The sequence below is a fragment of the Cavia porcellus genome, unplaced genomic scaffold (assembly GCF_034190915.1).
Source record: "Cavia porcellus strain 051 isolate PalLab524CR breed Dunkin Hartley unplaced genomic scaffold, mCavPor4.1 scaffold_9, whole genome shotgun sequence".
Lineage (NCBI taxonomy): Eukaryota > Metazoa > Chordata > Mammalia > Rodentia > Caviidae > Cavia > Cavia porcellus.
The window spans coordinates 41,103,844-41,117,833 of NW_026947492.1; the positions used below are offsets into that span (position 1 = coordinate 41,103,844).

At 42.4% G+C, this 13,990-nt stretch overlaps 1 protein-coding gene across 1 annotated transcript in view; it reads right to left on the minus strand.

The window, feature by feature from the left end:
• Positions 1-566: 566 nt before the first annotated feature.
• The window catches only part of Panx1 (pannexin 1), a 45,044-nt gene continuing 31,620 nt past the window's right edge, over positions 567-13,990 (minus strand). The window contains exons 3-5 of the mRNA XM_003468542.5: positions 7,467-7,690; positions 5,789-6,447; positions 567-5,255 (exon numbers count right to left, since the gene is read on the minus strand). Coding sequence (XP_003468590.1) covers positions 5,176-5,255; positions 5,789-6,447; positions 7,467-7,690 — 963 coding nt within the window. The 3' untranslated portion in view covers positions 567-5,175. The remainder of the gene's footprint in view (positions 5,256-5,788; positions 6,448-7,466; positions 7,691-13,990) is intronic.

The window sequence follows — 13,990 nt, forward strand, 5'->3', positions numbered from 1 at the left end:
GAGGACAGATCTAGGCTGTGTCCAATGTCTTGACTCAGAAAACTGTAAGCTGTGTGTTGTTTTTAGCTGCTCAGTTTGCAACAACTTGTTATGGAACAATAGAAAATAAATAAGACTATCCAAGGACACCATGGACACCAGGTGCATCATCCTAGGAAACAGGATAACTGAAAACAGCAATTATGTAATACTTATATGCTAGGAACCGTACTACAATTTTGCATGGCCCTGGTTTATAACCTACAACAGTAAATTGCATTAATTGGCCATTGTGCAAAGTTCTCTTGAGATAAGTGGGCAGGACATTCATGCCAGCATCAAGCTCAGGGAAACAACTCTCAGAAAATGTGATTTCTGCTTTAGATATCCTGAAGCATATGGATGCTTAATCAAGGACTGTGTTCCGTTGGTTATTGTTAGCTGGATTTTATCAAGTACAAGGAGCCTACTAAATTTTATTCATCCAGCAATGACAAATGTGCCTCCAGACATTTCAGGACTCATCTCCTGCTATATTTTTTTGTGAAATGACTTTTCTAAAGAGAAAGGAAAAAGTACTAACACACTTTTTATTACCCAGAGAAGTTTTATTTAGATAGACACCATGATGCAGAACAAAAACACTATCTACAGACACAGCAGCTTTAACTTGAGCCTACTTTAAATGCAGGCAGAAGAACCAGAATGCAGAGGTTGGCCAGTGACTCCTTTGGAAATATGAAATACAGTAGTGACAACTACCGAAGTACAAGGCCTTCAAAATTTTTGTTTTCTGAAAGGATCATTTCTTAACATCATCATTTGTGCTCATCTTCAGTTACAATGAAATTAAATCCAGGACGATCTTAATTTTTAAAGTCTTTCTTCACATGTTGGCAGCATTCTCAAATGGCACAGCAAAAATAACACATATTTTTCTTCAGTTTTTTTTTGAGGGGGGCAGGGTACCTGGAATCAAACTCAGGACCTTGCACTTGCCGGCAGGTGCTTAGGCTACTGAGCTATAAACCTGGCCTTCTTCAAAAGTTTGGAAGACATTTAGTCATTAAAGAGAATTTAACTTACACAGAGAGTACCACTTTGGTGAATATCATTAAATTCTAATTATAGCTTTAAAAGGCAAATTGTTAAGGAGGAGCTGATTATTTCAGGCTTTGTAGGAAATGCTTCTAACACTGTAGAATCCTACAAGGAATTTCTCCTCTGGTGGGAAGAGAAACAAGCACCTTAAGACATGAAGACAACTTACAGGAACTTGAAACACAATTACTAAGCACACCGGTTGCTTTAGTCACAAAGGATTTTTATAGATTTTTAAAAGGGGACTCACCAACACATTTAATTTAAAGCATGCAGGTAAACCAATCACAAATCAGTATGTTACATTCCACATGTGACACAACAGTATCTGTGTTAGCACCTTTTTTTAAAAAAAAGGTTTCACTGTGCTTGCAATAAAGAGAGAAGGGCACCAAAGAGTGCCCCCAAAAGAGCCATTTCATCTCACTGCCCTCAGATAAAACCTCAATTACTGGTAATTGCACATTTCAATCCACATTTCCATTCAAGAGATTTATTCTGGGGAATTACTGAGACTAAAACCTTTCAAACTTCAATTTTCTTACTGCAAGACAACAGTGAACTTTTATTGAACTTGAAAAGTAGTCATGACTCACTCCACAATAAAAAGCACAAGACTGTCACTACTTATAATGGAAAGCTGTTCATTTGCCAAAACATTCCTACCAAGAGGCTAAATGAGCTTCCCCTCTCCTCTTCCCTGCCGAGGACTACATGCCTTTTAAAATCAAACTACAGTTGCCAACACACTAGGATTTATCCTAACAGCATTTACTCAAATATTTGTGGCCTACTGTATGTTGGTCACTGTTTCAGGAATGGGTGATGCAGCAACGGATAAAAGCTCTTGCCAGGCCTGGTGGTGCAGCTGTGCATGGTGGCACACACCTGTAACCCCAGCACTTTGGAAGCACAGGCACAAAGATCACTGTGTGTGCTACACAGTAAGCTCAAGGCCAGCCTGAACTACACAGTGAGACCCCTTCACAAGAAACAAAAAACAAAAAGCAAAACCATCAAACCCCAAACCCCAAAACACTCTCATCTTTGATCTATTCTGAACAATTCTTTCAATGGAGATGATGATGAGATGTAGGCCAGAGGGAAAACAGCAGTCAGTACTGGGAGCTTCGCTATGCCCAGACCGCGGCTTCCTATCATATTACTGACTTTGTTCCGTCCTAGGAAGTGAAGGCCGTTCATTTCTGACGTTAGCTTCCTTATGGGCAGAACTCTCTGCAGAGGAGCTGCTCCTTCGCTGTTAGAATAAATCTTGCCTCATATGCACAAGCTGTAACAACCTCTGGAATACATTTAAAATGGTGTATTTCCTGAGGATACCAGTCCATAGTTTTTAAAAAATATTTATAAGGGGGAGCTGGGTATGGTGGCATATGCCTGAAATCTCAGCATTTGGGAGGCTGAAGCAGAAGGATCACTGCAAGTTCGAGACCAGCCTGGACTACAAAGTGAGTTGAAGGCCAGCCTGAATTGCACAGCAAGACCCTGTCTCAGAAAGACAGAAAAATAGGTTGGCGGGGGGACTTGTAACTGCCCAAAGGAGAAGAATTTCTATGCTAGAGGTTTCTGTTTGAACTGGTGGTAAAATTAAAGGTGTGCTGGACCACTGCTCTCAGAATATTTGTTCCCCCCACCTCCAAAAAAAATCTGTTCCACTCCCAACTGCCACACTGCGTCTGCTTCAGCAGCCTTCTCACTAGGGAGACTTGAGCCAGAAACAAGGTAGTGACCCGCAGTGGTCATGTGCATTCTATGTGTACTCTTTATAAAGCAACTAGTGCTTATAAAAGCTCTCTTCTCGACTTTGGAAACCGGTTCTCAAGAGCAGTCCTCCAAGTCAACAACCTGGGATGGAGGAATTAACTTTCCAGGCCACAGTGCATCACCAGCTGTCTACCCCAGCCTTTCGGAGTTACGTCTGTTATTCATGAGCAGGGCCCAGTCCACACAGACTTTCTTCTTCCCACCCTGTGAAAGGGAAGGACAGGAGGCAACTGAGTCCTTCTACTGTTCAAAATCATTGCCTGTGCTATCATTTTGTGTGGATTTTAACCTACAACATCTGTGGCTAAAGAACCTTAAGAAGGTCATCTACCTCTGGAAAAATTGTGATTAGATTCTCAAAATCAGCAGCCAGGAAAAGAAGCAGGGAGACACATCCCCCCAGAACAGAGGATTTGCCGTTCTCTGGCAGGGCCTCTGTCACAGACACTTTCTCCTCTTGGTACTGTGAATGCCTTACTTGTCTTTTACTAGACTGTGCAGATACTGGCCTATCCTGTTTCCTGCCAGTGCCTGCTGAGATGCCGGGGTCCCTGCAGGCTCAATGGAACTCCCAGCAAGAGGTCAAGGACCCCGAGTACACAAATCTGACAGAATTACATATGGTAGGGCTTAGAGAGTTCTTTGTCTTCTTGAATAAAATATCCATTTTATCACTTCAAAATACCAATTAGGGGAGCCTACTGGGAAGATGAAGCTTTCTGGGAAAATAATCATAGCCTAGAAACATTTCAAAACTCTTCAAATTTTCGAATAAAAAGAATTGTGGTAGAACATCTCTGATACAGTGATATAAAAATGTAATGAAATGTTATTTAAATTACCACAATTTCTAAGTCACACATACTTCAACAGTAATACATATCTAAAAGAGAATAATTTATAGCTGATTGAATTGATATCACTTGCTTTTGAGCTCAGAAACTATCACAAAATAAAACACAAATAAAATCTGCTTTTCTGTATATTCTGAAAGGCAGACAGCAGCTTACATAACTTCTGCTCTACACACACACACACACACACACACACACACACACACACACTTTATTAGGTAAACAATTCTCCCTAAGGACCAAAAATAAACTTTGAGGTTCCTGAGGATTACTCACTTAAGCAATGTGTGAACTCTAAGAAAAAATGGGACGGTCAACAAATTAGTTAAGAATGTTCTGTATAAAATGTGAACATAAGGCTATATTTACACAAAATTTGGAACAGTTTTTAAAATTCTCCTTAGCTTTAAAGGGCAATGCTTGTATTTGTCTAAGCCATCCATTTATAGCATTATTTTATAATACCCCATCAATGCTAGAATGTTCTTCCCAAAGGACCTTAATTCTGACGTTGTATAAATTAAAATGCATTTTTAAAAGCTGTGCTTACTCTGGTAAGCTGTTGTGGCTCCAGGCATATGGCAAATATCACTTAGGTGCTCAGTTCACATTAGGCAAAGTGTTCCGCACTGTAAACTTTGTTAATACATTTAAGCAAAGTTTGTTTCGTGTGCCTTCATGGCATCTTGTAAACAATCTCCTTGAAAGTGACTGTATTAACTTCTATAAATTCAGATTTTGATTTGCTATTGGGCTTTTTCTTAAAGCTTTCTTTCTTACACTGAAATCACTGTGGTATGAACTGAATATCCTTTAGATTACCTTTAAGTTTTCAACTGGAGCAGTACCTGAGCCTGCCGCCCTTCAGAGCAGAGTTCAACGAACAGTGGCTAGAGGACTGCAATTAGCTAAAGGGCCAACACGGCGAGGAGAGCTCAAGTGTACGAGAGCAAGGCACCAGACTGACACCCAGTTAAGACCCCGCCAGGTGCAGGCTGGCCTTTGACTAAAAAGCCAACGAATGCTTTTCTTGTCCAAATATCAGTAAGGGCACATGAAAAATGTGTATTAAATTATATCCTGGTATGTTTATTGTTTCACAAAATAAAACAAATCTCCTGAAGTACTTGTTCTCTGTACAAGTAAAAGCTCTGGGCCCCATCACACGTGGGCACTGTAAGATGTGTCTCTGAGATTCCAAACACTCTACTTTTCATCAACATGGACTTCTACGTATACAGCTACTACATTTTACTTATCTCCACTTGCTTATAGTTAACCAATCCTCCATAACACTTTGTAGACCATTATGTTCATTAGGGGCTCAATAAGACATGCTCACTATCACTACCGAAAACCATTTACTGCAGACCAACTGTGAACCCAATGGAGTGCTTTAGTCAAAATGAATCCTGTGTTTCAGAAGTCAGAGATTTGAAGTTCAAAAACAAAATCGTCAGCAAGAGGAATTCAGAAGTCTCTGTCGAGCATTCTTCTCTTCGCTATTTGCTTTAGTTTCACTGTGTATGTCCAAATCTGCAGAAATTAAAAACAAGTATTTATGACAGAGATGTAGCAGAAACTATCAGTACTAGTCATCTTCTCTTCTGCAAAAATCCTTCTCATCTATTTGTTTTACCAGGTCCTGCTTCTTAGCTTAATTTCCAAGCACAGTGAAGTCAGGTCACGGCAATAACTAAACTGATAAACCCTCAGTTCCTTTTAAAAGAGAAAAGCTGGAAAATAAGAGGTAAAAGGACCAGAGGTACAGAAAGAAAAGCCAGTAAGACAAAACAAATGTAAAGAAGAAAATGTGTAGAAGGCCTGCTGAAACAAGAGGCAGAGATAATGAGAGAGTGACAAAAGGAAAACAGAACAACCAGAAAATTATAGCTTTCCTTCTCTGGAAATTTAGGAGTAGTACCCGCCTCTCTCCCCGCCTTGGGTTTCCCCCTAGGCTCAAATGCTATGACAATAGCTCAAATCCATGCTAGGCAAGGCCACGCTGGTCAGTACACATGCAAAGGCATCTGGGGGCTTCCACAGCCTCTGGTGAAAGCTAATCCTACCTTTGAGCTCTGCCATCTGGCTCCCCGGCTCCTCTCCCGTGGTCACTGCCGACATGGGAGTTTTGCCATCGATTATGTCCATTTTGATCATGCCAAAGTTAGTGAGGAGCAGCAGTGGATCAATCCCCTGACCATTACTTTTAATATTCTCCAGTACCTTCAGACACTTGTATGACTTGAGTTCACTTATATTCTCTTCCAAGAAAAGGTTGTAGAGGCTCAAGTCATTGTACCCTTCGGATCTGAAATGCATAACATCAAAAGTAGGCAGAATTTCGTATACTTTGAGAACATCTGTCTTCTGTCGGAATGGAACAAACAGTGTGTAGATGACCACAGGCGTCAGCAGAACATATACCATAAGGTTAATGAAACTGAGCAACTGGAAGACGCCAACAGCAATGAGTTTGCACTGAAACTGATTAGGGACAGTGCTGTCATTTTTCAGGATCCCTGATTTGATGCTGCAGACAAATTCGTCTGACAGTGAAGACAGGCTAAAATAATAGCCCAGGTAGATACACGCTAACAATATGATGGTGAGTGTCACCAGTCGGCAGCTAATATACTTGATGATTAAATTATTGGAGTTTTTCTTCGTCTTCAAATATTGCTCTACAATTGGGTACTTGAAGTGGCTTTCAGATATCTCCCACAAACTAAAAAGAAAGGGAAACACAAATAATTTATACCATTAGGAAGATCATCAAATATCAGAAGACAATAACACATCCAGTAATATCACACTGAAAATTTCAAACACCTAAACTCCTCTACCTATAACTTCATTAGAGTACTAGGGAATAAAATCAGGCTTACAGAAAAAAGGAAGAAAAGTAATAATATAATACTTTTCCCTTTATAATTTAAAGTAAATTAAACAAAATAATATTTAGAAATTTTTAGAACAATGCCTGGCTCCTAGCAATTGTTAAATAAATGTACCAGTTCCTGAATACAAACTGTTGATTTTTTTTAGCTCTACAATATTCCTTGAAAGTATACAGTACAGGATGTATTTTCAATTCAACTGGAAGACATATACCTTCCACAGGGGGTGCTTAGGGCACTGGGGGGGGGACAAGGAAAAAGGCTGCACTAACATGAAGCAGCTCCCACTTAGAGCTCCTAGGAAGCTTTTATCTGGGGGACGGGGTGGAAAGGAGAGATAAACAAATACAATCAGTTAATAATGTCCTAGAGCTGGGGAAAATAATGCATTCAAATAACTCAATAGAGCATCTGGGAAACACTAAGTATTTTAAAATGATAGCAATTAACATTATTATTGTTGTTGTTGTCAATAACCAGAGAAAGAATGTGAAAAGGCATAGCAGTCACTACTCATTCCGTATTCAGCTCACATTCTTTCTCTAAGCTTGGTAGCTTCAAAACCCTGTGCTTTGCCGTCATGAAGGAGACATCAAAGCTAACTCCTCAACCTGCCAGCCCTGTAAGAATTTCAGAAGAGCAGACCGTGAAGTTTTACAAGGAAAGGCGCCATCAAGACAGGTGCTGGAGAGAGGGAGGGAATGCGTCTAGGGAGATCAGATGTTCCTGACTGTCACTAGGTGGATGACGTCCTTCCTCTCTGTTCTACCAGCAATAAAAGCTCGAGTCCCAGACTGGCAGGAAAAAGGGCAGAGAACTTGACCTACAAAAATGGGGACCAAGTTACCTTTGCCCTGTATTCTCACTGACAACTGGAACCGTGCAGGCACCGTCTCTCAGGTCAAGGTCACGGGCACTCTTTGCAGCCTTAATTGCACGGTTGTAAACTTTGTCAAGTTCTTCCATGATAAACTTCAAGTCTGAGCAGATATGAGGAGCAGCAGCTAAACGCCAGAACAGGGGTGGCAGGTACAGGAGGATGGCGAACAGCAACAGGATGTAGGGGAAAAACTGAAAACAAGAGAGCAAATCATAAAGTTAACAGGGCCTTCCCCACTGCGGGAACCTCACTCTGGGAAGAGCTTCGCTTGCTTCTTGTCATTGTGAGACAAACATGTGTGCCCATGTCACTTGTAGAAACTGGGCTCATTACTTAATAACTACTATTTATGGCTCAACTGTCCTGCCCAGGTAGCTAAGCAAGCCCTGGCAACTGCCTTTTTAAATTACATTACATTACATTACATTTTAATTACAATATACATTAATTTGAGGTAATTGGTAACTACATGGTGACACACAGTATTTCCTTTCTAAGAAAAAACAACATAAAATCACCCCCGAGTCTTGTAGAACAATCCCTGAACAAAATCCTAATTAAGAAAAAAGTATATGTCACAATAGCCTGTGCTTTTTTTTTTTTTTTTTTAACTTGTGGTTTTAAGAGACCACGAAACCTTAAACCTCTGATATTTTCTCTCTCTTGAATTTGACTACACCCAAAAGAGATCAGAAGAAATTGTGGCTTCAATGATTCAGTAATTATCCCAATATGACAGCTGGGACAAGCAGATAAAATTCACAGAATGTGAAAGGTCCATCAGTGCTATAGCTGATCTCATAGCTGAAGAGTCTGAAGTCCACAGACACCAGCCGCAGTGGGCAGCAGAATCACGAAGAGGCCTCCTGGAGCTGAAGGGCACATGAAGCAGACAAGAGAGGAGGTGGGAGTCAAGCAGAGAGACGGTCACTTGGAACGCATCCACCAGGAGGGTGGACCCGTTCCCAGGGCTCAGGAACACCTCCAGCTGCAGCCAGCTCTGAGCTCCCTGCAAGCTCAGCTCTGCAGCCTTAGGCAATGAGGCAGTTAAGCCCCGGTGCCTTTTCCTTACCTATGAAATGGTCCTGTCATCCAGGGGTCATGAAGATTAAACCATATGGTTTGTGAATAATGCTAAGTACCTAAGGCTAAGCTGACCCTAAAACACAGGCGGCAAAACTAACAAAAGGGCCACTTAGGCAGGCATATTACCTAGCAAGGTCTGTGTGAATGGTTCCATTCTGCATAAGGGAAGAAGAACTCAAAACAGTTTCTGGCCCCAGGTCACAAAGGTGGTAAGTGACAGTGTCAGAACAGGATCCCAAACAATGCCTTTTCCATCCCAGTACACTCTGCACTACTCCACATCTCTGTTACACCTCTCCTTTACCTCTGGATTGGCCTATCTCCACGGTTTCTTGGAGTGGTGACTGGAAGAGTCATGATGGCCTTGAGTTGATACAAGACTTCCATCCAAAACATCCCTGGGAGTGGTCAATAGAGCCCAAGCTATGAATCTCACTGTAACTGCAGACCACTCTGCAAAACCCACCCTCAGCTGGCTCCACTGCCGAGAGCACCTGGCATCTCCTGGCATACATATCTAGACTGAGGAACTGTCATTGATAAACTATAAACTGAACTTCAGACTTACCCTGAACTTGACTGGTTTTTCATTGTTGTCCTTCTGTTCCAGGGCCCAGTCGGGCAGCCACTGCAGTGAGCTGTCATGTCTACCTGGTTCTCTCAGTTTGGGAAAAATTTCTTCATCTTTCCTTGCTTGGACTTTTGAGTTGCAAACTTCACAAGGTCTTGTGTAAGACTGACCTTGTTGGGTTCAAATGGATCTGACTTACAAATGTACTCCCAAACAAAACTTGTTCATAATTAGAGACTTTCTGTAAAATTTACTGAAATATTAAAAAACAGCTTTACATGAGGTCCTACACTAACACATCAGAGGAGTCACTGATGGTCTAATAGTAACCCTGAAGTAGGGAAAAGTAATGACAATATTCTAAGTTACCTGCAAGTTATGTGTATGACAATATCACTATGTACTGTTGGCCTTAAATTTTAGTAAGAGGTGAATGGAAAGGCTATCATCTGTTTTCCTATTCCAGTTCACGGCCTCCTAACACTATCAGGATCCATCCATATTAGAAACCCCTGCCCAAGAGAAAAGAGAAAAATAAATAAAAATGAGCCTGAAATTCTGTAAAGCCCTCTCACATCAACAGCTTTACTTTGGGGTCCTGGCATTGGACAGGGCTTCATAAAATTATGAACCCAATTCGCAGAGATCTGATACTCACAATGCCACATAGGGCAGTCTGTGATTAGCTGGATTTTGGCTATGTAAATCACAGTTGGGTACAAGAATAAGCCAGGCTCTTTAATCCCTGCCCTCCCTGACAGTTGACCTGTATATGAAAACGGAGCTGCCTGAAGAACTTGTACTGCTTCATGACTAAGAGAGCCAGACATTTCCTCTGGAAACCATGGGGGTGAAATTAATTCTAACTTGGGTTTATGAATTTTTTTTTGTACCAGGAATCAAACTCAGGACCTTGCGCTTGCCAGGCAGGTGCTTATGCTGCAGAGCTATATCCCCAGGCCATGAAATGCTTTTATAATCACTTTGGTTTTAACATTATTTGATTAACAACCTTTTACCTCAAACTGTTCCCCTAAATTAAGCAGTGACTGCTAATGGTCTGTGACAAGTTTTCTAACATACCCAAGCGAAGCAGTAATTAGTACCGATGAATAGTTCAGCATGACTCACTAATTATAAAAATAAATGTTCAAAGGTATTGCGTATTGAGTTTTTTCCCTAAAATATCCTCATACCCTGGTCACTGCAATGGAAGTATTAGTTGAATGCCCCATTTCTTGTTTACTCAGACTTCTTAAACTTCTTCCCTGCTCCATCAAAAATACAAAGGCCTTTTTGAGTCTTTCACAAGGTCGTATAATTGATTTGACTGAAGTAGGAATCTCAAAACATTAAATTACAGTCTTCACACTTGTTTTGTCCAAATGAGAAACACGGACAAGCTCCAGCACTCTGAGTGCATCTGCTGGACAGCACCAGCCTGGCTCCTGGCTCTGTCCACTCCGGTCAGGTCTGAGACGTGTGGCCTTGCTCAGGGTCATGATCCCATCATCCTATATGAGGCCCCTGACAGCAATGAGTTCTTCGAAAGGTGGTGAGAACCAAGCAGTTTCTTTCAACCACAAATTTTGGACTATTTGCCTTAAAACTTCGATGCTTCTGGAAGGAGCGCAGTGAGAAGAGCAGCACCTCTGGGTGGGAGGAGACATGACGGGATTGGTGCCACCTCCTTCCACGGTTAAGTTACTTTTACCTCATCTGAGGCGGAGCATCATTCACGCAGGACTGCACAGCCCCCTGAAATGCATGTGATTTTGTTTTATGGGATTAAATGCAGGTGGGTAAATTTATTCTCAGATACCTGCTTTGTAACATGCAGCAGGCTGAATGCAGGCTAAATACATGGTCTTCACCAAGATCACAAAGTTCTAATAATTAATCAAAACATGGATGTGACAGCCATATATGTATGCTCTAAGCAAAGAGGAAACAGAATCAGTCCCTGAGGAGATCCACAAAAGAAACAACACCTGAACTGGGTCCCAAAGTGCAAGGAGATAATAAAAAATAAAAATAAAGTCAGATATGGTTATGCACACCTGTAATCTCAGCACTCTGGGAGGCTGAGGCAGGAGGATCACAGCTCCAAGCCCAGCCTAAGAGAGACCCTGACTCAAAATTGAAAAATATAAAGTGGGGAATGTAGCTCAGGGCAAAAGCCTTGTGTCCAGTCTCCAGTACAGTAAAAACCAAACCAAACCAAATCTAAACTATTCTGACACTCAGCTCTATTTTCATCTCCTCTGTGGCCCTGTGGGAATCTACTTTCCTCCACTTCAAAGCCTTTTATCCCTGTCTGCCTGTGAATTTTCACCCACACATGGCATCAGACTAAATGAACCAGCCCATGAGTGAGGAAAGAGAAAAAGCTGTAGCTGGAAGGGTGCGCTGGGTTGAACAGTATCCTTGAAAAAGTCACATCTACCTGCAACTTCAGGAAGTGCTACCACCGGGAGCCAGGGCCTCCCCAGATGTAACTAGTTAAGATGGGGTGGCATAAATTAGGAGGGCCGTAATCCAATCAGTGTCCTTATGTGAAGACAGTTATGGGAGATGGGAGACATGGAAAGAAAGAGACTGGAGAGGCACATTTAAAATCCCATTACACACATTACAATCGTAGGCTCGCCAGCAACCACCAGAAACCAGGCAACAGAAACCCCAGACACCAGGCAACTATCTTAACAGCAAAGGCCAATGTCAGCATCTTCATTTTGGACACCAGGCTTCCAGAACTACAAAGCAATACACTCCTGCTGTGGTCATTTGCCACCATTTATGGCAATTTGTTACAGCAGCTCTGGGAAACTCAGAGACTCAATTATGAACAGTCCCAACTCCCATACCATACAATAGGATGCCGCTGGTTTAAGGCTGATCAAATTTATGTGGGAAATCACGACATTCGCAGAAAGGAAACATGGGAAGAGGTGCAAGGCAAGTCAGGGAGGCAGAAAGGTCAGCAGTGAAGGCACGTAACGAGGACAGCAGCAGTGGAGAAAAGGACACGCATCTCAGGTGGGAAAGGGAAGACTGAGGGTATCTGGAACGCAGGCCGCACCTTGCTGTGAGTGACAGGAGCTTTCAGGCCGTGCTCTGCCCATGGAACTCCATTTCACAAACAGCAGCTCGTTCCATTTTCAACACTGAGGCAGAATAATTTGGGACTTGGTGTGTAAACAGGTAACTACGCAATGTGGGACCCACCCAACTTCCTGGCTAAAGCAACTCCTCGTTGCACTAATTATACAGCTTAATGAATTAGCCATGCTAATAAAAACTATAAACATGTCAAATGGAATCAACACACACACATATGATGTATCAGGAAAACACAAGTTGGTAAGCTTACCGGGTACAACAGTACAACAACTACTCCAACCCCCTCCTCTGACCATATGAAAGAAGGAGCCCTACCATGGCTACAGCAGCCTGGCACTCATCAGACACCCGGGAAAAGCATCAATGGGCTGATAGGCCATGAACTCTGGATCACTGTTCCCCTGGTGTGAGCTCGATGCAGACCACTTGTACTGCCTGCATCTAGACAGGCTTTGACCAGTGCTGTGTGCTCAAGAATCCTGTGCCTTTCCTGCCGCATCTCTGCCGGACCTGTAGTCTTAGCTAGTCACCTGCGGCAACTTGCCTCATCACTGGAGACTCTGCCTTGGTGGTCAGTTCTTCCTCTTAGAATCTTATAGCCACTGTTAACCCTTTCTTAGTCATTCGGTAACTTACATATGATTGTGTGAAGTGTGATGTGACTTATGTATTAAAATAAATGAATCTGTGACTGCCTGGCTCCCTGACTACCCAGGCCAGCGAAACGTATGTAGCTCGTGAATCTACTCTCACTCAGTAACTTGTGACACCGGGAACAGAAACATGCCTGCTCTGTGTTACTGGCAGAGTTCCCTCATGACAGTAATGCTGAACTAGTTTATGCAAGGACATGTGTGATGATGGAATAGTTATAAACACACAAGGAGGATCATATTCAGAGTAGAGGGGAGGGAGGTCCGAGGCAGACCTGAGAAGGAGAAATTCTGAACATGAGATACCCTGTACTCAAGAATATCTTGATGGAGATAGGTAGTAGGAAACCACAAACAACAGAGTCTGGCTTCCTTAGGATTCAGGACTTGGTAGTACACAGATGGCTGAAGCCAGCTGCACATCTGAAATCATCCACGGACAATGGCAGGAGACAAGACCAGGGCTAGAAGCCCTGGAACATTTAAGGGTCAGACAGAAAGCAAATCTTGGAAGAGATGGTGTTATCATTCAGATCTAAACTGTCCCCCAAAGTCTCTTGTGTTAAGAGACAGAGTCTTTGGGAGGTAACTGGAGTGCTACACTCATCGCCAGACTGATCCCCTGATGATTTTCTAGCGCGATGCGCTATTAGGAGGTGGGGCCCAGGTGCAGGAGGACATGGCTGGAGGCGTCCCTTTGCAGGGGATATCCCTTTTCTCTGGCTCTTTTCTTCTTTCTGTCTCTTGGCTGCCATGCTGTTTCTGCCTAAGGGTATGCAGGGACCAAATTCTCTGAAATTGTGAGCCAACATCAATCAATCTCACTGCCTTTCAGTTTCAGGTGTTGAATATTTTGTCCTAGCAAGTGAAAAGTAGCTAGCAGAGAAGGAAAAGAATGGCCAGAAAGTAGGAAGTAGGTAAAAGAGGAACCCTGGGTTGGGGAAGGGAAGTTAAGAGGCATGAAAGATGTCTGATCTGGCGCTATGTTGTTCAAATAACCCACTTACAGACAATGCTAGATAGGGGAAATGAGAAGGGTGCGGGTCACCCCAAACAGG